The sequence below is a fragment of the Pseudonaja textilis genome, chromosome 2 (genome assembly GCF_049901715.1).
Source record: "Pseudonaja textilis isolate UNSWEBS1 chromosome 2, rPseTex1.2, whole genome shotgun sequence".
Lineage (NCBI taxonomy): Eukaryota > Metazoa > Chordata > Lepidosauria > Squamata > Elapidae > Pseudonaja > Pseudonaja textilis.
In genome coordinates, this window is record NC_141991.1 from 223,342,390 (window position 1) to 223,367,886 (window position 25,497).

The 25,497-nt window shown below is 36.2% G+C and overlaps 1 protein-coding gene across 4 annotated transcripts in view; it reads left to right on the forward strand.

Moving 5' to 3' along the window:
- OCLN (occludin) overlaps positions 1–25,497 on the forward strand; it is a 389,915-nt gene that overhangs the window by 358,955 nt on the left and 5,463 nt on the right. Inside the window, exons 1-7 of one of the 4 annotated variants that reach the window (XM_026718393.2) lie at positions 3,372–3,489; positions 5,817–5,894; positions 6,698–7,388; positions 8,700–8,858; positions 18,994–19,130; positions 23,319–23,519; positions 25,316–25,487. In XM_026718393.2, the coding sequence (XP_026574178.2) occupies positions 5,845–5,894; positions 6,698–7,388; positions 8,700–8,858; positions 18,994–19,130; positions 23,319–23,519; positions 25,316–25,487 (1,410 nt within the window). In that variant the 5' untranslated portion in view covers positions 3,372–3,489; positions 5,817–5,844. Of the gene's footprint in view, positions 1–3,371; positions 3,666–4,197; positions 4,333–5,814; positions 5,895–6,697; positions 7,389–8,699; positions 8,859–18,993; positions 19,131–23,318; positions 23,520–25,315; positions 25,488–25,497 lie in introns of those variants that run through there. The other 3 variants (XM_026718385.2, XM_026718400.2, XM_087927126.1) reach the window with 3 other exon arrangements.

Sequence of the window (25,497 nt, forward strand, 5' to 3'; positions counted from 1 at the left end):
ATCTCTGAAATTCAGAAAGTTGCCACACTGAAATCGGAAAATAGATCTGTTGCTATGCAGTTCACCAGATTGTGCCTGCCTTGTGGGCAAAGCAGGTAATTAGTACTAATGCGGAAGGCTTTGCATTCAAGGCCAAATTTATTTGCCAATTCTGGGCAAAATACAAAGTACAATAAATTATCTTGAACATGCTACATTCCTTAGATCCAGATTATTTGGGAGAACAGAGTTTTCTATATGCAATTCTATGCTTACTGAGAATTGCCATTGTAACAACTGGTGAACAAGCTTTCTTTGTTGCCATCCAAGCTGTTTGGAATGCATGCCTACAAAATCTGTGCATTTACAGGTTTTGTCTATTGCTATAACTCCTAATGACTGAATTCCTGAAGGACCTAAGATCTTTATGAGTTTTTTTTTAATCTTCAAAACACATATTTTCAACTGCTAATTTGAAGAGTTGATTATTAATTTCACCTGCTATTTGTTGGTACTTGTCATTTTATCTTTTCCATTATAAATGGCTGAGACTATTCAACAATTGGGCAGGCAGTATAGCAAGTTACATTTAAATATAAACAAATACTATAAGATGCTTTGGAGCAAATGGAAGTTTGAATGAAGCATCTTCTTAGAACTTTTAATAGAAGCTACCTCTTTTCCTGGGACCACACAGCTACCCTCATATATTTTGAGGTGCCTTTTTTGGAATAGAAAAATGCCACACAGCCCTGTTACTACTCTGAAGCTTGAATAGTGTTAAAAGTTCCCAAGGGTATATATTCCAACATTTCAAATGCTCCTTAAAAGAACAGTTCTCAATCCATGGCCCAGGATGATATTGAATACTGTAAGAGGTCCCTGATTTGGCCCAAATTTGATTGGTTTAAAATATTTATATAACTGGCCATCATTTACCATAATATTGGGCAGTTTATAAATAATAAGACAATAAAAAGCACAAAACAACACTTCTGGTTTCCAGCTAATACGTTACTCCAATGTGTTGGTAGAAAGAGCCAGATCTTCCAGCCAAGGCTTTCCAGAAGGCTAGGAGGGTAAGGACCTGCCAGATTTCAGAGGGAAGGTATTTCAAAGGGCAAGGGCTGCTAGTGATGGTATGATAACATTTAAGGGAAAGGACCTGGGTGCGGCCACCCTATTGGACTTGGTACAGTGGCAGATATCCTCAGGGAGAGGTGTTTCACAATCTGTTCCTGTGCCACTCAGGACTTTAAAAATGATATCAGAATCTTGAATTACCCCTGGAAAAACTAGAAGCCTGTGTAGCAACTGTATAACATGGACAAACTGTACATTACCCAAAAGCGTCTGCACCACTGCACTGTAGACCAGTTGCAATTTCCACATGGTCTTCATGGGAAACCCTCTGTCAAACATATTATAATGATTCCACCGAGAAATGATTAGGGTGTGAGTGACTATGAGAAAGGCCTCTTGGCTAGTAATAGGAACTATGCACAAGATAAATCTGTGTGAATCTGCCCCCCTACCCATAGTTGCAATCCTGGCAAGAGTCAGATAATACCTCACCGGATCCAGGAGGATCAAAACTCAGAGCCACTGCATTTTGCTAGCATTAAATCAATGCTGGTCCTCCCAATCAAACCTTTACAACCTCCAGTCACTGGGCCAACACTGGGACACTGTTGCTTGATCACTGTACCCAAATATACAATTGGGTATCATCAATATATTAATGATATTGCATCCATGCTACTGGATGAGCTTTCCCAACAGCTTCATATAGATGTTAAAGAGGAGGGGTGAAATATATGAACCCTATCTAAGCTATTCCACATCCCAGGGGCCTAGGGTTTGACCTTTCCCCCACTTCCCAAACCCAGCTTAACGTGACACAAAGGAGGAAAATCACGGTGCCTTCAACTCCCAGTCCAGAGTCAGGATAATATCGTCAATGATATTGAATGACACTAAGAGATCCAGGAGTCAGGACAGATGGATTATCACTGTCTTAATAGATGGACTACCACTGTCTGTCATCCACAAGCCTGGTTAACCTTGTTTGAGTGGTTAACCCAACCTGAACCCTGACTGAAAAGACCTCACTTCATCCAGGGGCCACTACTCACTCAACAATCTTTCCTAAAAATAAATTGGAAACTAGTTGAAAGTTGAGTAATGACTTTGCCATTGCTATGAGAGTCAGCTTTTACAATGCCTGTGTTGAATGTGATGTATTGGTTGGATTTGCTAGTGTCTACATTTATTATGGTATGTGTTTTAATGTAGTTTTTATTGCATGCCTTATGTTTGTTTTAATTCATTTGTTTTGGTTCAGTGTTGTTTTATTGCTAGGCTCCACCCAGTCACTGAGTGATGCTGGATGGCAATACAAGTTGAATAAATAAATGAGCTCCAGAAAGTACTGACTGATGGCACAACAACCCTGATTTTTTCTTTCTTTCATCTGTATTTAAAATTAGTCACGATCTCTCTTCAACCATGTATTAAATATTTCTCTTCTGTCACAGACTAAACAATCAGAGTTTGGTAACATTATTTGGTGTGTCTGTCTAGCCTCCACTTCTAACATTTCTCCAGGCCACTTGATGTGCTCTTCTTCTTCTAGCAGTGTTTCTCTTGCTGAGTGGGGAATTCTGAGAGTTAAAAGTCCGCACAACTTAACATTGCTAAAATTGAGAAAAATTGAGAAACACATAGCACGTCTCCCACCTTATAATTCTGAGATGGGGGCTGTCTCCCTGAAGTTGAACATTCCTTTTCAACGAAACTTGTGTGCGTGCAGTGCCTATTTGCACATTATGACTCCAGTGATAATTACAAAAGAGTAAATAAGCTATAAACCCAATCTGAAACTTTCGATCACCCCAAAAGGTATATAGCACCAAGTTTGCCGAAGTGGCTGTCCCGGAGCGCCTCTTCTTTTTTTGAGATCTCGCCTCCACGGAAGCCAGGCAGAAAAATAAATTGCTTCCCCTTGGAAGAAGCTATCTAGATGGCTACAGTAAGAGGAAAACGCTGGACAAGCCTTAGTCTAATTATTTATTGGCGAGCTGCTACTGCTTGTGGTTGAAACTGTCGGACGGCAGCGAAACAATCTCTGGAAACAAATCCTCCTTGCGTTAAAGGGACTCTCCCGCCCTGAAGGACTCATCCGACCAACCTACGGGTTGCCCGCGGGCGAGTTTCAGGTGTTTGGGTCACACAGAGAGACAAAGGCGCTTCTCTTCGCATCTCAGCCTCTTGGGTCCCTCCGCGCCCCGCCCCCGAATTGGCCTGGAAGAAAGCGCTCGGCCAATGGAGCCGAGCGGGGCGAAGGCGCCTCTCCCCTCCCTTTGCTCAGGTATGTAGGTATTGCGCATGCCCTCTCCGGGCTTGGGTGTGGCGCGCGCGAGATAGCCTGCCTGGGCTGCTGAAGGAGGCGATGCGTCTCTTAAAGAAGTGCGAAACCTCAACAGGTGGTTGAAGCTCCGTGAAGGCGACGTAAGTAAGGTTGCCTTTCAACGGAGCTGGTGATCAGGACTGAGCAGCATTAGAGGCGCTCGGAGGGGAGCCCGGAAGGAATTCTTTCCCTAATTGTTTTTGCTCCGAATTGAAACTCTGATGAGATAAGTGTCCCTGTGCCTGTCGCAGTCGCGTTAACTTTAGGACTTGGAAAGGTACGTCGTTCCCACGGCCTCTGAACCGGGTAGCTCTGATCTCTCTGGATCAAACTAGTTTGTTCAGGCTTCTCCTAAAGTTGAGCAATAGTGGCCGGAGGAGGGTGGGGGAGCCGTAGGGAACGCAGGAAATGGGGAGGGGGTGGAATGTGCCTTGGTCTTCTCTTTTATTTTTCTCCTTAAGTTTCAAGGGATATTTATTTATCCCTTGATAAGGATCCCTCGGGGATATTTATGCTGAGTGACAATCAACTTTGTACCTTTTAAATTTGGAGGCTGCGTTTCAAACAAGCAACCTGCATTTTTGACTTAGCTTGATGTGTGTTCTAAGCCTCAATCTGTCTACTTTTCCTCTGGAAAGAATTTCTGTTAAATATCCATTTATCAAGACTTACTGTGTTTCCATATACCAGCTAGTTACACTCCTTAGTTGTAGCAAATATAGGTGCATTTAGCAGGTGACTGAGATGGTTTTTAAAAGTTGGCAAATAAACGTCTCTAATTATTTCACTGCTCCCTGTTATTTATTTTCAGTGTAAGAAAAAAAAACACCCCAGAACGGTGGGATATAATTAGACTTGACAAAAATTTTCTACCTGTTCCATAGCATTTTATGATTGAGAAGATTATGCCACATGAAAGCCTTGGTCAGGATACATCCGAAATTGTATGCTATCTTAACTTTTGTTCTATACCTACTCGACATAATTTCTTGATAGCAGTTTAAGCATTCGATAAAGACAGTATATTACAAACTGATTCCATGGCCAGGTTTTAAAGTGCCATTGTTTTCTTCTACTGATAAATTGGAAAGCATCTTCTGGTAATGTTAATGCCTATTTTCCTTTAGTATTAATTTGACTTACAAGTGTGTCCAACTTAAATATATCTGGCAGGTACATGAATTTTTCTGCTCTTTGCAAATGAAGTCATTTTGTATTTTACACTGAGCTATTTTTTCCAATCTATGGTTGTGAACATCTTTAAGTTTGCTCTTAAAGAACTAAAGACAAATCTTCAGGAAATTTGCTAAAAAATGAAGTCTTTAGTGTTAGGCTGTGTTTCCTATAACAACAACCCCAGCTTCTTGCAATAGTGCCATCCCGTCCATTAATGTGATTCCTTTAATAATCTTATGTTTGATTTATTCAGATATGTTTAAATAAACACATTTATGGTATTACTTTGGTGAATTAATGTAATATAGCAATTAATATGTTACTATCATCCTAGGTCTGGTTCATAGTTGTAAAACATTCTGCACTGTATTGTTTTCACTATATTTTATTATTAAAAAACAACAGGTGCTTTGAGAGCAAGAATATTTTCAGTAGGTTTGAACTAAGGTTACCCTTAGTAAAAAAAAAAAACCTGTGTGCCTTGTCTGTAGCACGATATACTTTTTTTCTGGTTGTTACTTTTCTTGAAAGAGGTGAAAAAAATTTTCATCAATAAAAGGAACATTATGAATGGAGCTCCTTTGACATTTCCTGCTACCTCCTTATTTATAAAATATGTTCAGAATGTGACATTGCAGTTTTTATCTAGACTAAAAAGATTACTTACTATAGAAGCTCTGAGGGAGCAGGATCTATGATGCATATTTCAGTGGAAGTCTACATATTTGTTTGAAATAAACAGATGCAGAAGAGCTAATCTCCAAATTATGGGTATACCTCATTTAGGGAACTGCCTTGTTTAGTGACAATTACAAGGGTGATGAAAATAACCTTGCAACCTATCCTTGCATTTATGGTACAACCTTTGCATGTGCATAAAGCAAAGGAATGTTGAAGTAAGAACATGAGTTCAATTTCATTTAGAGACCACTTCACTTACGAAGTGTTGGAATAATTGGTCTCATTTGTGGTCACTGAGTGAGGAGTGCCTGCATTTCTGTAAGATTGCACAGTGAATCTAAACAACTGCCTGTGAATTACTAGGGTAAATTATACAATTAAAAATAGATAATTGAAAATAGCTGATTGTGATATAGAGAATTAATAATTTAATTCATCATTCCAGGTATTCTTGGCTAAAAGATTTGTGTTGCACCATGAACTTAATCTTGAAAATTAGCATTTCACATAGTTGGTAGCATTTTGCTTCAATTCAGTTATTAAATAACTTATTGGAGTATCTTTTCTATAGGTAAAAACATCACAACCCAAGTTCCACTATGTCACCCAAACCTTTTGAAAGTCCTCCACCGTATCGTCCAGATGAATAGTAAATATCTTATTTCATTTACTGTAGATAAGTAAAGTACACTATTAAAATATGGATTCTCGCAGTTTTTTCCATTGTTTCTTAATCCAGAATTTCTTAATTCTTTATAATGACAAAGCTATTAAAATGTATGTACAGTGATTAGTGTATTATATTATGATTAAAGCTAAGATACACTGTAGCACCCGCTCATTTTGTTTAAAACTTTTATATATTTTCAAAATAGCTGAATATTTCACAGTAGGCACACAAATATTTGGGAGCTTTGAATCTAATTAAATACAAATTTGAGCTGAAAGAGAGGTAAAATGTACTTCTCCAGTAATAGAAATATCACAATAATTGACCATAGCTTCATTTAACCAAGGTATTTATTTTAATGGAAGAAACATTAATTGCTGATCCAGACTGACGGCTCAATTTGATGAATGTTAATAAAATATATTTTCCATCTGATTTTCTAATTTTCTCTCATATGTCTAAAAAGTACCATTTATGGAAATGACTTCCATCTCACCACAGTTTAATGACTATTACATACATGCACATAATTCCCTGCTTCATTAAATCTTTTGGTCAGACATTAGCAGCTGAACACTACTTAATGATAAACATTTCTTGGAAGCAGCAAGAAATCTTACGGACTTTCTACGTGCATATTGTATTTGATCATGGCAGATTATACATATGAATATGTAGCATATATAAATACGTTTTGGAGAAGTGTAAAGAAGTAAACTTGATGTTTAATGTTATTTGCTTTGATAAAGTAGTGTCTAATAGTTTTTTTTAAATCTTTGTAGCATACCTTCACACTATTTATCAAGCAACAATACATTTGGTGGTGAATTCCATTCTCAGCCTATGCACTCTCAACCAGCGTATTCTTATTATCCGGAAGATGAAGTGCAACGTTTCTACAAATGGTCCTCCCCACCAGGAATAATCAAGATCATGTCAATTCTCATACTAGTCATGTCTATTGGGGTCTTTGCATGTGTTGCTTCTACTCTGGCTTGGGATATGGACATGTATGGAGGTGGACTAGGAACTGGTTTCGGGTTACCTGGCTATGGAGGTTTTGGAACCAACTATGGTGGATACATGGGCAGCAGTGGTTTTGGCTATAATAATGCATATGGCCTTGGAGGAAATTATATTGATCCACGCGGAGCAAAAGGCTTTATACTTGCAATGGCAGCTTTTTGCTTTATTGCTGGATTGATGGCTTTTGTAACTGGGGTTACAAAGACTAAGATGGCCAGGACAAGGAAATATTATCTCTTAGTGATAATAGCAAGCTCTATATTGCTCTTCTTGATGTTCATTGCTGCAATTGTATATACACTAGCAGTCAACCCAACTGCACAAGCTTCTGGATCAGTGATCTACAATCAGATCTATATGATGTGCAGCCAGTTTTACACATCCACAACTGCTGGGCTCTACGTGAATCAATACTTATATCACTACTGTATGGTGGAACCTCAGGAGGTATGTAAATAAACTAGTATCATCCCCAATGCAAAATATTAGTTGTATTTTAAGTAAAAATAGAATTAAAACTTAGTTTTATGCAGAAATGATTTCACTGGTTTGTCCAGGACACCGAATGTTAGCCACCCATTTTTTTCAGCAGTATGATTTTATTTTTTTGTTCTTACTATAGGAAAACAAAACAAACAAACAAACAAAAAAGAAATATCTTGGTTCTCATTCCTTCTAAACAGATTCTGACACAATGCTTGCTAGAAGTTTTGGGGGGAATCTTGGTGCTCTGTAAGGTTGGTTGTTTTCTTGCAGACATTTTATGACTAAACTAGATAGCATCATCAATGCATCAACTTTGATGATGCTTTGGCATCAACATTGTTGATGTTTTGGGCTACAACACCCCTAATAACTGCCATTAACTTTGGGATTATTGAAATTCTAGTGTAGTTCATTAGGAGAATACTACTTCCATAGCTACCCAGTTTAGATAAGAATTAACCTACAAAAGGTGGAAGCTAGAACTTCCTTCATTCTATCATATAAGTTGAGGGTTCCAACAATGGTTTGATTGCATGTGTATACCATTATATGCTTTTACCTGTACATTTTCAGTCCAACTCTATGTTCCCTAAATAAAATTCTACTTCATTTATAAAATCTTTTGCTAAATGTATTGACTGCAGTTGTTTCTATTTGATTAGACTAACTTATGCTATTGCCAAAGGAAATTATGTAAATGGAAAAGAATTTTGGATATATATATTGCATTTGTGCAAGCTTTATTCTTTGTAAGCAAATCAATATGAATGGGGAATATGGAATTTATCTGCTCATTAAAAAGATGTTTATAATTTTATTGAAAAAAGTTAACTTTATTACATATTTTGATTACTATATTCAAAATGTTTGTATTTGACTGGAAAAATATACTGTAGATTAAACATGGAGAAGGTTAGATTCTTTTTTCAGTGCTCCATCAGACTGAATTCAGTAAAATATGAGGGACATATTTATTTACTGCATAAATATTATTGTTAAAATAATGCATGCTGTGTGCATTCATGTAAATAATGCTTATTTCTATGTTTATGAAGCTCTTCCCCAATTTGTTTAGTTTTCCGTATAAATCAAAATTTCCCAATATAGTGGAAACAACAGGTTGAATATATTTTTGAATTTTTCATTTTTTAGGTAACCATATAATGATTCCATGTTATTTATTTGTAATTTGAAAAAGACAGACATTCTATTTAAGATTATTTGGGGTTGTAAAAGCAGTAGTCTAAACATACTAATTGTTTTTTTCCCCAGGCTATTGCCATTGTATTAGGCTTCCTGATTTCTGCAGCTTTGGCTATAATAATATTTTTCGCAGTAAAGACCCGAAGTAAAATAGGTTACTATGGCAAAATGAGTATACTCTGGGATAACACAAAAGGTTATGATGAAACTCCTAATGTAGAAGAATGGGTAAGTCAACTATTTAATATTTATTTGACCTGTTGCAGCATTTGTGTTTGTTTTAAAAATATGTGCCATGCTGAAATATGCTTTGCAGTAATGTGTGGGTGATGATATCACTTAAAATAAGGCAGAAACATTTTTATCCCTGCTAGAATTACATTATAGCCAATTGTGAATAGTCATCAATATCAGTGTTTCTTATCCTCAATGACTGTAAGAAGTGTGAATTTCAAGTGCCAAATGGTTGGGGAATTCTGGGAGTTGGTCCAGACTGATCTATGTAATACACTGTTTCTCCAACAATACGGCCTCCCCCAATAGGAAGTCCCAGCATGTTTTATAGGCATGAAATGAAATTAAGCCCCTCCCCCCAAATTAAGGCCTATATTAAAACATGAGAAATGGGGGGAATGGTGGGGGGGGCTTGCCGTTAGGAAGTACTTTTTTTGCACACCTGGTTATGGTGCTGCCTGCGTTGACCCCGATACGAAGTGCCCCACCAATGCCAAGGTCAACATCCAATGCCAAGCCACCGCCACCCGCTGAAGATGCGGGGGGGGGGGGAATTAAGTCATCCCCAAAAAGACAGCCTAGCCATTTTTTCTGGGCTCAAAAAAAAAATAAGACCCGGCCTTATTATATGAGAAACACGGTAGTTAATTCTCCAATAAATAGTTGTTGAATTGTTGAAAGGAGGAGATTTATAGACAAATAAATGAAAGTGAAAAGAGGAGGATGAGTAAATATGTAAACAGCTGCAAAGATTGCTGCAGAAAAACATGGTTGTCTTTAGGATTTGTCTCAGGATCAGCTGTCGCTTTGTGGGAACATATGTGCTGGCTGCTTCCTTAGTGATTTTAGTCCTTTTTATAATGGCTAAATCAAGGCTCTCTCCTTTCCTTCTCTGCCAATTATACTTTAATGCATCGCTGTTTTTCTCTGCTGGAAGGCAGTTTAGAATGTATCTACATCAATGGTTTCTATGAGAGAAAAAATGAATAGTATATGAATGAATTTTTAATACAGCCTCTGGCCAATCAGGATAATATACGCAAATAAGCAATTGCTTTTATAAGTAGAATTTATATGTTATTTTATAGGCAATTCATTTTAATAAGATGCTATTTAATTTATCTTGCATCTTGGCCTTGCCTCCATTGAGAGAAGGAATATAGGCTTGGGCAGATGTCAACCTATCTATATGTCCATCCAGCTGCATGCAAATGTTTCAGCATATCTGGTCAAATTGTCTATTTCAGTTGATTTCTGAGTGAAAAGAAGTTGATACAATTCCACATGACACAAAGTTAAACAGCCCATTTTTTTACTATTTATGTACAGTTTATGAGCCCCAAATAAGAAAATAATGAATATGAGAGAACACTTTATCCACGTCATTATTTTATTTAAAATGTAACTGTTACAGAGAATGCTGCTTATTTGGTTGCTTCATGTGGGAAACCACATTTACAGTTTAAAACATAGTGAATTAGTGTATGAGGGTTTTCAGTAATCCACCTGTGAAGTTCTTAAAGGGAAAAAAAAAAACTTCAAGGGGCATAAAGTGCCAGGAATGCCCCTCACCGTAACCTGTGATAGCACAGGGGGTGTTGGCCACTGGTTAGGGTGAGGTTCATTCCTGGTACTTCGTGCTGCAACCAATAAAATGATGAGATTGGCTTTGAACAACTCAAGTACCCCAGCCAAATGGACGACAGTAGTTGAAGCAACACTGGCAGGAAAATGTGCCTGGTGGTTGTATTCATGATATCCTGGGCAGTTGGATCCATTCTAACAGATTAACAGAGTTGGAAGGGACCTTGTAGATCATGTAGTCCAACCCCTTGCCCAATCAGGAGACCCTACACCATTTCTGACAGATAGCAGTCCAGTCTCTTCTTGAAAGCTTCCAGTGATGACGCTCCCACAACTTCTGAAGGCAAGCTGTTCCATGGGTTGATTGCTCTTAATGTCAGAAAATTTATCCTGATTTCCAGGTTGAATCTCTCCTGGTTCTGTATCCATCCATTATTCCTTGTCTGGCCTTGAGGTGCTTTGGAAAATAGCTTGACCCCCTCCTCTCTTGAGCAAGGGGCCACTGTAGACAAGCTCTTAGGTAAATCCAGTTTTTTTCCAGCCCCATGTTATTTCCTGTGCCACTGGCTACCTCACAACTTCAAAACATAAAGATGCTTCCCCCTCTGGACTTAAAAGGTTGGCATTACAACTTTTTCATCTAAAAATAAATAGGCATTATAGATTGAAATCAATTTTTTTATCATATTAGAAATAGTGTTCTCAATTGTCCACTATGTAGAGGACTTGGAAGCTAAAAATAGTAGCATAAATCTTGTATATAAATTGCCTGTTTGTGTTTGTATTATTCACTGCATCCTGGCACCTTGTGATTTAACTGCAACGTTGCTTTGGCATTGGCCTTTATCAAGAAGCTTATTGTAAAGAGACTGATTACTTCATCTAGGGCTTTAAATGAGACAAAGTGAATGTTTCGGTGAGACAGTTTCAGGGCGTGTACTTTATTAACTAATGAACTTGTTTACTCATGTTTCAACTGATAGAGGAGAGAGTAAAACCAAACAGCAAATCAAATCCTAGTGAATAACTTGTAGCTATGGTTTTTGTGTTTCTCACAGAACGGTAATTTGTATTTGTGCGTAAGTGTAGACTCTTTATTAGTTCTTCCCCTCATATTATGATTTTGGTCTTGGTAGTAGTTTTCCTTCAATTCTGTTGACACTTTCGTTCTTGTTGTTTTGCTTTTTGTTTTGCAAAGTAAATAAGGAAGAAAACCACATTCTGGTGACTAACTTTTACTTAAAATTTATGTGGTTGTCATGGACCAGTAATCTTTCATGGAAATCATAGCAAAGGCTATGTAAAGAAATGTTTTGGAGAAAATCTGTCCTCACAGGAGGCTTGGTGGAAGGTGGGAGGAGCACTACTGCTCCTTTGCACTTGTGTTGTCATATTTTTTCTCTGTTTCTTGGAGGACTTTGAAATGTACATAACAACTTACTCAGAATTACTCAGTATGCAGAGCCATTTATAGGACATTAATCCATTTCTCTTAGATTATAATTGCTAACCAAAATTGCTTGAGGATTAAGCAGAAGACCGCAAGATTGATGTTGTCTTCTTTGTGTCCACTAAATGGCTTTGGTTACAGAGACTAAATACAGTTATTGTAAATGAGCAAAACATGAAATGGCTTTAACATTCAGTGCTGAGTGTGTTGAGCTGTAAAACCTGGGGAAGTGAGTTGTCACAGATTTGCAAACCATATAAAGTGCTTTATGTTCATCTGCATAAAAGTAATTTCCCACAGTTTGGAGCTGACTATGCCCTTACAGCTTTTGAGCCCAAAAGCAATTGCTATGTTGACCTGAGTCTGTGAAGCTGCTGGGAGTTGCTTCTGAAATGTCCCAAATCATTCTGAGCCCTTTAAGCAGTCTGTTTTTTTTGGACATTGTAATTTCTTATAGCGTTTTCAAAGAAGAATGGAGTATCATTTTTTTTAAAAAACTCTCTTATTGAGAGGTGTCAAGCTCTGTTACTTGCCTTAGTTCAAATAAGACTGAGTAGTTTTCATTTGGAAAGGGAAAAATGTTTCTTTAAGGATAAGAGCAAGTTATTTTTTCCTTGCAACAAGTAACGGTAATGCCTTAGTTTCTCTAATGCAGTGGTGGTGTCATGACTTTCCCCCCACTTCACTAAACGGGGCAGGAATGGGCCAGCAAGTGATGCATCTGGCCCACGAGCCGTGAGTTTTACATGCCTGCTCTAATGCATTCCCTAGGTGCTGAAAAATACCATATGAGACTGTTATCTTTGCTTGGATTTAGTGAGTCCACAAAGATCTAATATGGTACCTATACCACATGAAGAAGAAACATTCCCCCTGCCCCAAAATTAAAGCTATGTAACCTAGTGTTATTTCTTAGATATTGTTCTATCTGCAGCTAATGCCAAAATTAGTGAATCACTATAATGCTAAATTGTACAGGGCCATTGTGGTGCTGTATGTAAGGTGTGTCCAACTGGTGGCCCCTTGGTCGCATCAAGTCTAGACAGCTAGTAATGTGGCCCCATAAGATCATAATATATATATACATGCACACATATATTCATACATACATTCATACATAAATGAAGTTGTTATTTATATACATTAAGTATATTACATATTTTAGGCACAACCTGATAATTCTTCTTTACTTATTGTGGCCCAGGCAAATCATAAGGCTGGGCACACCTGAAATAAAGTATTAGATTGAACCAGGGAGATCTAGGTTGAAATTCAGCCTCAAGCATGTGCCTTTGTAGGGTGTCAGTTCAATGTACTGTATCTTACAAGGATGTCATTGTTGAACTACTATATACACCATATTTGAGTTACCCGGGGTGGGGGCAGGATTTAAAAGTAAAAATAGTAGTCTAGCAATAAATCTAGCATGTAGATTTATTCTAATACTACTTATTGAATTAAGTAGTCAATAAGTAGCATTAGACTACATTAGTAGTCTAGCACTGTAAGAAAAAATCTAGCATTAAACAGATATTTCCCTTATTGTACTAATTCTTCTTGTACACTACAGTTAATACTTCCTGGTTTGTGACCACTTTTAGTTGGTGATTGCATATTTAACAGAAAAATGTCACTCACTGTGTGACAGGATATGTTATTAAGAGCTCTGAGTGGGTGTCTGTACAATGACTCCCAAGTTGCTAAACCATCACTTATTTTATATTATATATGAATGGGGCCCTCTGTTATTTGGGAACAATAAGAAACATCCACAATTGTTGATTCAGTGTTCCCTAAACACCTCCAAAACAATTTAGCTAGAATTCTTTCACATGTGACAGATAGTCAGCATAAACTTGCACCTGAGCATATAGATAGATCTATCAAGAATAGTTACATGATATTGTGTTCACATTCAGATTTTATATGTTTAAAGTCTGAATGTCAAAATGTAATCTACCACATTCTTTCTTTACATGTCTATTCTTCCTTTACTCTTTTAAAAACATTGTATACCATTTGTATGGCTACTAATAAAAATATGACTTTTTCATAATTTAGAATTTGGGCTCCCACCACAAAGATCAACAACAAAAACAACAAAAACACTTATGTATTCTGGTTTTATTCAGTGCAGAGTGCTAGGAACATGGGAAAGACTTATTACTAGAGAATTCTTTACAGTAAAGTAGTCTTACCCAGCACTGTATAAGTAAGTTTTTCTTTGAGTAATTTCATTTTCACAGAGCAAAAAAAAAACAACACCTATGTAGCGTGAGTTTTCTTCCTCTCATGCACTTACCTTGTTAATATATTGTTTAACCATAGTTTATTGAAACATTGTGAGTTGCTTCACATATAATGTAATCTGTAAAGTACAATTTGCAAATCAGATAGCTCATTTTATATATCACACTAACCCAGAATCAAACCAAGCCTGGTATGCGTTAGCATAAATACAAGACCTCACCAGAGCTGGCTGCTTCTGTTGCTTTGCTCTGAAGATCTGAAGTGCTATCTTGTGTATGTGAAACTTATATGCTATTTGCAATTCTTTTTCAGGTTTTTAGGCTTTACATTTGTCTCAATTTTTTTTTGAGATGGTAGTGTCAGGAAACAAATCAGAAGAATGTCAAGCACTTTTTCTTTGAAAAAATATTTCTACAAAGCTTCATAAAAAGCTTGAAAAACCAGTTACACTATCTTTTTTGTTTTCTCTTTCTGTTAGAGGAAATCCTAAAGTGAACCTAGACTGATACCAGTTTGAGATACCAGTCTATATAATACTGAATATTAGCTGCAGTTTAGAAATACGCTTTTGTGGTATGCAGTTATGCTTATAACATGTACTATCTTATAAAATATATTAGGCCACAGACACAGTCTTAGTGCTCTCTTAGGTCCATGTACATATTAAGCAGCTATTGAATAATCTTAACCTGTTGTCAGCAAGAAATATTTTGCCCTGTCTATAACGTGAGAACACAGGTGAAACATCAGTTACCTACCTTGGGAGATCCTTGCTCTTCTGAAGCAACTAGAGAAAGATATTACTACAGTAATTTTCAACTTACAAGCAGAATTGAGCCCAAAGATTATATTGCTAAGCAAGGCAGTTGTTAAGTGATTTTTTCCCAATTTTATTTCCTTGCCACAGTTGTTAAGTGAATCACTGCAGTTGTTAGGTAAGTAACATGGTTGTTAAATGAATCTGGCTTCCCCATTGGCTTTGCTTATCAGACAGTTGTAAATCAAGTGACCCAGTAACAGTCATAAATATCTGCCAGTTTCCAAACATCTGAATTTTGATCATGTGACCATGGGGATAGTGGTCATAAGTGGCTTTTTTCAGTATCCTTGTAACTCTGAATATTCACTAAATGAATGGTTGTAAATTGAGGACTACCGGTATCAATAAATGGACACCTCGCAATATGTTTTTGTTGAAAACATTTGGCACAGCACAGTGCACAAAAACTGTAAGCCATTATATGATTTGTGTAGTATATTAATCAGGTATTTGGAACCTGGTTTTGGATTTTGGCAATTGTGATTTATTCAACAGATAATTATTAAACAATGGTTTACATGATAGATGAACTATAGCTCTCTTTTCATGTTTTATACAATATGAACAAACAAAGCAAGGCTTCAGGACTATTGCCTTTTTGTAATTAAACACTTAAATAAAAAATATAAACTAGAAAAATAAAGGAATATTTCACTCTAAAAACCCATAAAAATCACTATTAAGCTTCAAGCTTACTTACTAGGAACCATAGTCAAATGAGTGTAAATCATTCTTAACAATGAATTAAATGATTGCCAGCATCTCGTTTCCCACAAAGTAGAAGCACACATTATATCTTTTTTCTATACATTAAATTCGAAAAACAAATTTGTGGGGTGGTATATATGAAACAAATTATAGTCCAAGGATGATTTCTGATAACAGTAGAATGAAATTCAGATTTAATTTGAAGACAAAGTTATTCTGAAGATCGAATAGCTTGTTACCATTTTTCCAAGGAAGGAATCATTTTCAGCATGAAACTCCTAACAGCCTTACAGCAGTTAACATATACAAACCTACCTCAGTATACAGTGGTGCTTAAAAGTTTATGAACTCTTTTGAATTTTTAATATTTTTGCATAAAGGTGACCTAAGATATGATCTATTTTCCACACAAGTACTGAAACTAGTTAAAAGAGATCCCAAGTAAGCAAATGTGTCAAAATCATTATACTTACTCATTGATTTTAGAGGGAAATGATCCAAAGCCACATAATTTTGTGTGGCAATAGCAGATGGATTTTTATTTTCAGTAGTGGTTTACTCAACTGCCCCTTCCACTCTCCCCCGGGGGTAGCAATAACTGCAACTAAATGTTTCTGATAATTTGATTGGCCTTGCACATCAGCTTGGAGGCATTTTAGCTTTTACAGAACAGCTTCAACTCAAATAGGCTTCCTGAGGAACTGCCTGCCTCAGGTCCTTCCGCAACATTTCTATAGGTTTAAGGTCAGACATTGTCTTGGCCATTCCAAAACATTAACTTTCTTCGGCTTGTGCCATTCTTGGCCATACAGCTTGTGTATTTTGGGTTGTTGTCTTGCTGCATGAGACATTTTCCTCTTGAGGATAGATACCCTAACATTCTTCTATAGAATTTGCCAGTTCAGTGTTTTTGATTCATTTGTTTAATTGGGTTCTCTTTATCTAGTTTTAAGAGGAGTGTGGAGAATAGATCATGTTTTAGGCCATATTTATGCAGAAATATTAAACATTCAAAAGAATTCACAAATTCTTAAGCACCACTGTACCTTGAAGGAATATATGGACCACTCTCTTTAGATAGCAGATATTGCTTCAGCCACATGGTCTTCTTAGCACAAAGTTATAGCACATTATTTATCTGACCATATCTATTTCTGTGACATCTTGCCTTGCAGTTAGCATTGTTAATCATTCTTGTTAACAAATTCGAATATTTTGGGCTGAACATTCCTGAATATATAAATGTGTCACTCTCACATTTGCCTGGAAGTTCTTTTCGAGTACAACTTATTGATCTGTCAATCTGTCCAGTCCCCATACATACTGGAGTTGGATCTGTAGGTGGATCCTTAAGTAAAAGGGAAATGTCCTTAAATTCTGTTTGGAACAATGAGTTAAAACAAGTGTAGAATTAGGTCTTCTCTGTTGAATGGATTTCAACAGATTTCATTTCCTGCTGGCTCTCTTTTTGTTGAAAAATGTGGCAGTTCTTAAGACCTTTTTTCCTCCTCTTCGATTGGTATGTGTATTAAGCTTTTAATCAGCATATGTGTCCTGGAGAACTGGGCTCTTGTTGGATTGCTGCTTTCTTACCCTAGCATGATAAACATTTACATTGGTTTAATTGAAATGTTGCTTCACATGCTGTTATGTGGTAAAGAATGCTCCTTTTTTACCTGATAAAAAGAAATTTTTCTAGTAAAACTTCTGTTCTTAGTGTGAGCAGTTGCATGCAAGGATTACTGCTGAAAGATTGGGATTTAGTGACACACTCAAATATTGCAGAAGTAAAACTCAGTCCTCACCATTGGTCATACTGTTTAGGGTGGCTTGGCACTATGATTCATTAATGTCTGCAGAACAGATTTCCTACCTTTACACAATCATAGGAAATATTGTGTGAGGTAATTGCACATGATTAATTTATTAATTTACACAGTGCATTAGTTACCCAATCTCGGGGTTCAAACAAAGCTTTGAACAAGAAACAAATAATACAAGCACTTGGAAAAAAATATGGTTGCCTGGTTTTTGTAATGTAGCATACAGCTCTTTCATTTTCCAGGATTACAGGTAGTCCTTGCCTTACAATCATTTGTTTAGTGTCAGTTTAAAGTTACAGCAGCCTTCAAAAAAGTTATTTACAACACTTTTTAAAATTTGCACTTACAACTATTGCATCACCCTCACAGTCACATGATCACAATTTGGACACTTGATAGCCAGATTGTATGTACGACCAGTTCAGTGTCTAATCAAATGATCATGATTTATGATCCTTTTGACCAATTTCTGGCAAAAAAAATGCCAGAAGAAATGCTTTGAGGAAACTGGATTCACTTAATGATTGCCAAAAGAATTGTTGTAAAATCAAGTCTGACTCAACTTATGAATCCAACAACTTGTAGCAGAAATTGTGGTCACAGTTGTGATCATGTCAAGAATTACTACATGCTTTTTTCTAACTGAAGCCCATATGAAAATTCCTAAGATGACATCAGTAAGTGCTGCTAGAACATGGTCCCCAACCACCAGGCTGCAGCCCACTACTGGCCTGTGGCCTGTTCAGAACTGGGTTGTACAAGCTGCAGGCAACATGCGCGAGTAGCAGGTACTTAAACTCATGTTTGCCTGCCACTCACACAGAACTATGACCTCCCCCCTCGCTGTGTTGCCAAGTTGGAAAGTTTGAGAACTGCTGTCCTAGAAGAAATAGTCATGAATGAGGAAAAACCCATCCAGTCCAGTTTGTCACATCATCTCATCAGATGGAAAGTAGAAGTGAGACAGGTTATAGAGATGGCAGTCCAGTGTTCTCCTGGGGCTAATATTCAGATTCTAGAGATAGTAGGTATAGCTATTATGACTGAAGTCATTGTTAACCTTATGCTCCATGCATGTTGAAACTCCATTGGTGGCCAATCCCATCTAGAGTCACATAAAACTGAAATGGGTAGCTATATTAAACAAACAGACCATCAATCAATCAATCTTATATTTATTTCTTGTGCTAAATTGCAGTGATTCCTGTTATTCCTGAAGAAAACTTAGTGAAAAATGTTGGCAATGGAATCACTCCATAAATTACATTTGTAGCGCAGTGGCCTATCACTGGAACTCCATATCTTTGTTAGTAGTGTGTTTCTATTGCAGAAGTTAATACCTCCTCTGCATTCCAATAAGTTATTGTTGTTTGTTCATTTCCTGATAGCGTTGTGTAATATTTAAATGTACGAAATCTAAGCAATTAAAACCTGAAGTACTAGATTAATCGTATCCCTTTCAATGTTAAACATTTATCTCGTGTGCTTTTCCAGGTTAAGAATGTAAGTCCAGAGCCAGTGGCAACTTCCCCAGGGATTGACTATACAGATCGAATTGCCAGTTCTATGGGATACTCAATTTCTGATGCTCCTGCACATCAGATTCACAAGGACAACTACACAGCTAGTCCGTGAGTAATCATTTCCATTTTTCTGCTTGCTTGAATGAGTGCAGTGTATTTGAAAGTCAGGGCAAAAACAAGGGTGCAAAGCTATATGAGATTTTTCTCCTTTCTAGAGCAACTTTATAGACCACGAATCCTCATTGTATTGCTGTTGGTGAAACTTAAAATCAGTGTTATTCATTCTAGCTCTCAGTCCTTTCAGATATTTTTTTTTCTGCTACTAATCATTTCACAATGTATCAAATTATTTTTTGCTCTTGTTTCTAATTTTGTAAATCATCCTATTTTTCCTGTATAAGAGCAGCATATACAGGTAGCCTTTGAATTACAACAGTTCATTTACAGAGCGTTCAAAATTACAGTGGCACTGAAAAAAGTGACTTATGACTGTTTTCACATTTATGATCGTTGCAGCCTCCCCATGGTCATGTGATCAAAATTCAGACGCTTGATAACTGACTCTTATTTATGATAGTCAAGGTGTCCCGGGGTCATATGATCACCTTTTCCAACCTTCTGAAAGCAAAGTCAATGGGGAAGCCAGATTCACTCAGCAACCTTGTTACTAACAGCAACTGTAGTGATTCACTTAACAACAGTGGTAAGAAAGGTCATAAAATGAGGCAAAACTCACTTATTACCTGTCTCATTTAATGACAGAAATTATGGGCCCAGTTGTGGTCATAAGTCAAGGACTACCTGTATTCCATTAAATATTAATATGCTTGCACATGATCAACCCAAATACTTTAACAATTTTAATAACTGGCACTAATGAATATAAATATGAGGTATTAATTGGCCCTAATTAATTCTAGAATGAGAGGCTTCCAAGGTTTGTCAGACTGGGAAGTTAAAAACTAACCCAAAGAAAGCAAACGATTTTGAAATGTTTTCTAAGGAGAAAATATGGGCATCTCCACGTTCACCAGGAATCAACACTTGTCCTTGATTTATTAACTGTAGTATTTTAAATTAAGTCCATAAATTGAGTTATATGTAGTACTCTACAAGCATGTTCAATCTACTGAAAAGTTATAGGTTATGCAGACCTAATGACCAGCTTTTTTTTAAAAAAAAGTTCTAAATAGGAGATGGGGGAACCGAAGACTGTTCAAATGTAGTTTTGTATTAATGAAATGATTGTCTTGTATGTATGTTCCAGTTCTAATCTGTATTTGTATAAGATAGCCATTGTTTGGATAAGAATAGTCAATTTGCCTTTTGATAACATAGTGTATAAATACAAATTACATTGAACCCTGTGCTCTGTGAGATTGTCAGGGCTAGGTAAGAAAGTAGAGCTGAGACAGACAAGACAGTCTTGTGATCTGGGAACACAAAACCACCTTTGGAAATCTTGGGTGCAGCCGCCAGAACCCTCCCAGAGTTTATCACACAGTTGTAAATAATTGAAGTTAACATTTTCCCCCTGGCTTTAATTTTTGCTTAAGTTGCTTTCTGGAACTCTTTCTGGAAGTCTTTCCACCTGAAACAAGTTATACCGTCATGATATTGTCTTCGTTTCTTGTAGTATTTTCTACTACAACATCGTCTTTGTGTTGCAGTATAGATTGAACAATATGATTAAAGGAAGCTATGATGAAAGCTACAGTAAACAGAAGGCATGAAGCCAATATTTCTGGGTCTTAAGGCACTTAATCTACTTTGGCTTCCTGATTGGCAGTAATATTCAATTTTACTTTAATTTGACTATACTTAAAAGAAAGATGATTATCTGTGAATTGAGAATGTCATCCTGATTTGTTGTTTGGGACTACATGCCTGCCAGATGTGACTCGTTCTTTAATCCTTAACAAGATGTTCTACCTTACAGTATTTTTTCCCTTGTCCAGTTATATCTTCCCATCTCATCCCATCATTTCTACCTAATTTTGTGTCCTTCTCTTTCACTGCCTTCCTTCCAAATACAGCAAACTTTTCTTCTCGCATCTCCACCTTGTTTTCATACCTCCTTTATACTGTTTCTGTTGGAAAGAGGAGAGAAGTATGTCAGTGTGTGTGTGTTTGTGTATTTCTGCAGAGGAGGCTGATTTGTATGTGAGAGAAGCAGAGGTTCTTTGGTGCAGAGGCCGATTGGTTTTCTAAATGAGATAATTTGAATCACCAGTAGTTAATAAAAGTTAACCCTTGAGTTAATAGCCTTGTTTAGGGCACTTGGGATTCTATGAATAAAATCTGTAACTTATAATTTTCTTCAAATGTGTAGAATCCTGTTTGCTATTTTATTTATGCATTAAAACCTATTTCCTATTGTATATATAACTGCCTGAAATATGCATACTTAGAATGAATAAAATATGCATACGTAAAATCGTGTTGATAAATGCATAAAACATTCATGTTTACAGTATCATTTGGATTTAATAGTCATTCTTTTTTTGGATACTACTTTCCCGTATTAGTATGTTAAGTCCAGGATTTAGTTGTAATTCAATTTATGCCCCCCCCCCCCGCTTCTGGCTCTTCTTTTTAGATAGGTTTTTGACAAGTGTGTGTGTGTGTGTGTGTGTGTGTATGCATGCAATATATAAATGCATACTTGTAAATATGTATACACACACATACACAATTATGTAAATACAAGTGTTTCACATGCATGTATTCTTTTACAGAAGAAGATTCCAGAATTGGTTTCAGAGAGACATAGTGATCCTAAATTAGTAAAGGGGAGCGAAACAGATAATGCACAGGACTTTTGTCTAGATAAATATTTCTTGCTGTTTATTTTTCCATGGGAGATGGTGAATTTGTTGTCCTTTAGGATAAATATGATAACATTAGAAAGATTCTTTTAGTTCATATTCTCCCATGTTTTTAACAAAGCAGTATTTTTGCAAGAGCTTTATATGAGAAACATCAGTAATTTAGATTATTGGAGAGATGCAGATAATTTCAAAGAGGTATATTTCCTTTTGTTTACAAGCCTGGCTTGCTTTTTCTTACTTCCATATGCTATATATGAGGCATCTATAGAGTTTGCTTTCTGATAAAGAAGTATTTTGAGAGTACCATGGAGCTATTTTGTAAACAGAAAGCCCTGCTACTTGCCCTACCAGTTTTTAGAGTGTCCTTCAACACTTTAAAATTTTCAGATTTGCCTACTGATCTTGAAGATTCCTGGTTTGTTGCACCATTTTCATCAGGATGTGCAATTTAGATATATCCTTCATATAGTTGTCAGGTTTTGTCACGTGATACATTGTAGTTGGTATAGCTGATGTCCATTTTGAGAGGGTTTTAAGGGATGAAATAGATAACTGAAGAATTTAAAACACTTAAAGCACCCAATTTGCTTTCTTCAAACCCACCTACTCTAGATGCTCCAAATTTTTTGATGCACATGGTGGTGGGGGGAGGGCATGGTCACATTTTGGCTCCCTGATCTACATGATACAGGGGAAGGTTGAGATTTGCTTTTCCAATGGTAGGTTGTTAAATAAATTATTTAATATATTAGGTTCAGAAAGTGGTCATTGTACGCCAGTTTTTTCAAAGTTTACAACTTTATGATAGTGGGCTTCAACTCCCAGAATTCTGGGAGTTGACATTTATACTATACATCTTAAAGTTGCCAAGTTTGAAAACTGTTGTAAGCTGTAGGCTTTGCAGACTGACCATTGTGTTAATGGGCAACAACTGTATTTAGCCATTCAGATTCTGAAAGCGATTTGCCCAGTCATTAATGCCAAGTAATTATGTTTCAATTTTTAGAAGCTTACAATAATCAGTTAGTTATAATAATCACCTATTGCTTTTTAATTCTATTTCAATGTTTCAAAATATAAATATTTCCAAAAGAAATATAATTCATATTCACAATTCAGTACATTTTTTGCTTTTCTTTTTATTATTAGGTAATTACAGAGGAATAACCTAACACCTATTGGCTGAAGTATAATTGCAATTCTAATTATTAGATATACAACTAATAATTTGTTTATTATTTGTGCCTTTGGAAAAGGATATCAGCTTATACCATAAAATAGAATATAAACAATACAGATAGCAAGACTATTACACTATTTGTCACTGAAAAATAGCCATGTTGTCCATCTATATATCCATGTAACATAATTCTTTTATACCATTTTTCCCTGCATCATCCAATTAACCCCCTGTATTGTTGATGTTTTTGGTATGAACCTGAGAACTAATCTTTATTTTTAACAGGGTACCTGAAGTTGTTGCTCCCTTAACAAGAGACCTAAAACAGTCCCAGTATGTGAACACTAGCAATTACAATGGGTCAGCTAAGGAGCCCCAGCAGAAAAAGAAAAGAGGAAGAACAAGAAGAGCCAACAGTGATAATTATGATGCTGATTATACCACAGGTGGTGAATCTTGTGATGAACTGGATGAGAACTGGGACAGGTATTGGCTACTCCACCTATTTGGCCGTGTTATAGCACTAATAGCCAGTGGGGTCTATAGAAAGTAGAAGATTTTAGTTCTAGCAATATCTATAACTGTATCACAGTTGTTGATGATGATGATTTAAAGGTATATGCTGCCTGATTCCCAGCAACTCTAGCAGATGTTTATGGAACGTAAGCGATGCTATGGAAAGAGGAAGGAATAAAATTTGGGGTTCAGTCTCACATTAGGAGTCATCAGCTAATATTTAACAAAAAATGAATGAAATACCTTTCCCGTAATCAAGAAAAATATCAATCCTATCTATGACTGAGATGAAGCTCATGCCTCTTATGAGAGCATGTGTACAATCATTTAAGGTTTTGGAATTCAGTAGAAGTGAAAAATATGGTAGGTGTAGTTGCTGTATTAGTAGTGTCATTTTATATCAACCTATAACTATTTGTATACAAGTGTAGAACAGTGAAGAGAAATGCAGCCAAATATTATATGTTGAAGTGCAGTTTCTGAAACTAAGAAATTTATTTTGATATGCTACTTCTATCAATATCTGATTATAAGATTATGGTGAAGATTTTGATGATTGTTCCCTCCCTTGATGCTTCAGTCTGCCCCCCCCCCCTTTTTTTTTTTCAAATCTAAATTTTAAAGAGTCATCCACAAAATCGGCATTTTTAAATAAATCTATTAACTGGCTTGCAATGTTTACACTGTCTATATAATTGTTACTCTAGTTAAGTGATTTATCTTTTTGATTATATAATTTTAAAAAAATGTTTGACAGATTATGTCTGGAGTTGCTTGTTTCTGATTGAGTTTTATGAGAAATCAGTCTGGGATAACTGGGAGTGTTTAGTGTATGAATATAGTAAATAAATAAAAAGAAGTGTAACCAATTGTTTAAGCCAAAATATAAAGTCAGGTTTTTTAAAGGAAAGCCATAATTGCTCTACATTTGGGAAATATGTTCACATTTTAATATTTGTTCAGTATTGCAGTAACTTGCAACAGTTTGTTCGTTCATACTAAGTATTTATCTAGTTCATTTTCTTTCCATACATTTTAAAAAAATCACCCACACAAAATGTGACTATAAAAATAGAAACTTGCTTAAGGAAACCTCAACTATTTCATCAGCATTAACTAGCCCACATGTCAACATTAAAAAAGTTCCTTGGGTTGGGTTAACAAAGAGTGCAATCTGAGTATAAAATGTTGCTCTATTTTGTAGAAATCATTTTCAACTACAAATGCCTATGCCAAAATGAGAATTGCCTGTAGAAAATCAAATTAGTTGTTATATTTTGCTGTTTGAACAATATACTACTCATTGTGTATAGTATATCTGAAACAAGAATGCAGAAAATATAGCCAGTCGAGTACATTTCAAGAATTGGTGGAATTGGGGGCAAATTTGGAGTGTTATAGGAACAGACTAAATAAAAGTTTCTTCCCTTAAAACCCCAGATATTTTTTGTTTAGATACATTTTTCATAATTTCATAGCTCTCCAGATAATAGAAACTGTGCATCTATTATAATATGTATAAAAAGATGTGGAATTGCAAATTATTAAACTCCATGTTTGTACATATATGAATACTAATACAAAAGAGTATTCAACTAAGTGTAATTGTTATACAAATATTGGAGGGTGAATGAAAGGCGAATTTAACTCCTATGTTAATATACTTTTTTTGCAAACACAAATCAGTTTATTTTGGGTATAATTTGACCATAATTTATAGATCCAAATCATTTTACAAGGTCCATTTTAAATTACTTGTCATCTAGAGAGTATCCATCAGTATCATCAGACCATCAAAGACAAGCGTACAAGCGAGATTTTGATGCAGGATTACAAGAATACAAACGATTGCAAGCAGAACTTGATGAGATCAGTAAAGAACTCTCTCGTCTTGACAAAGAGCTGGATGACTACATTGAAGGCAGTGAAGAATATAAGGTGGCCTCTT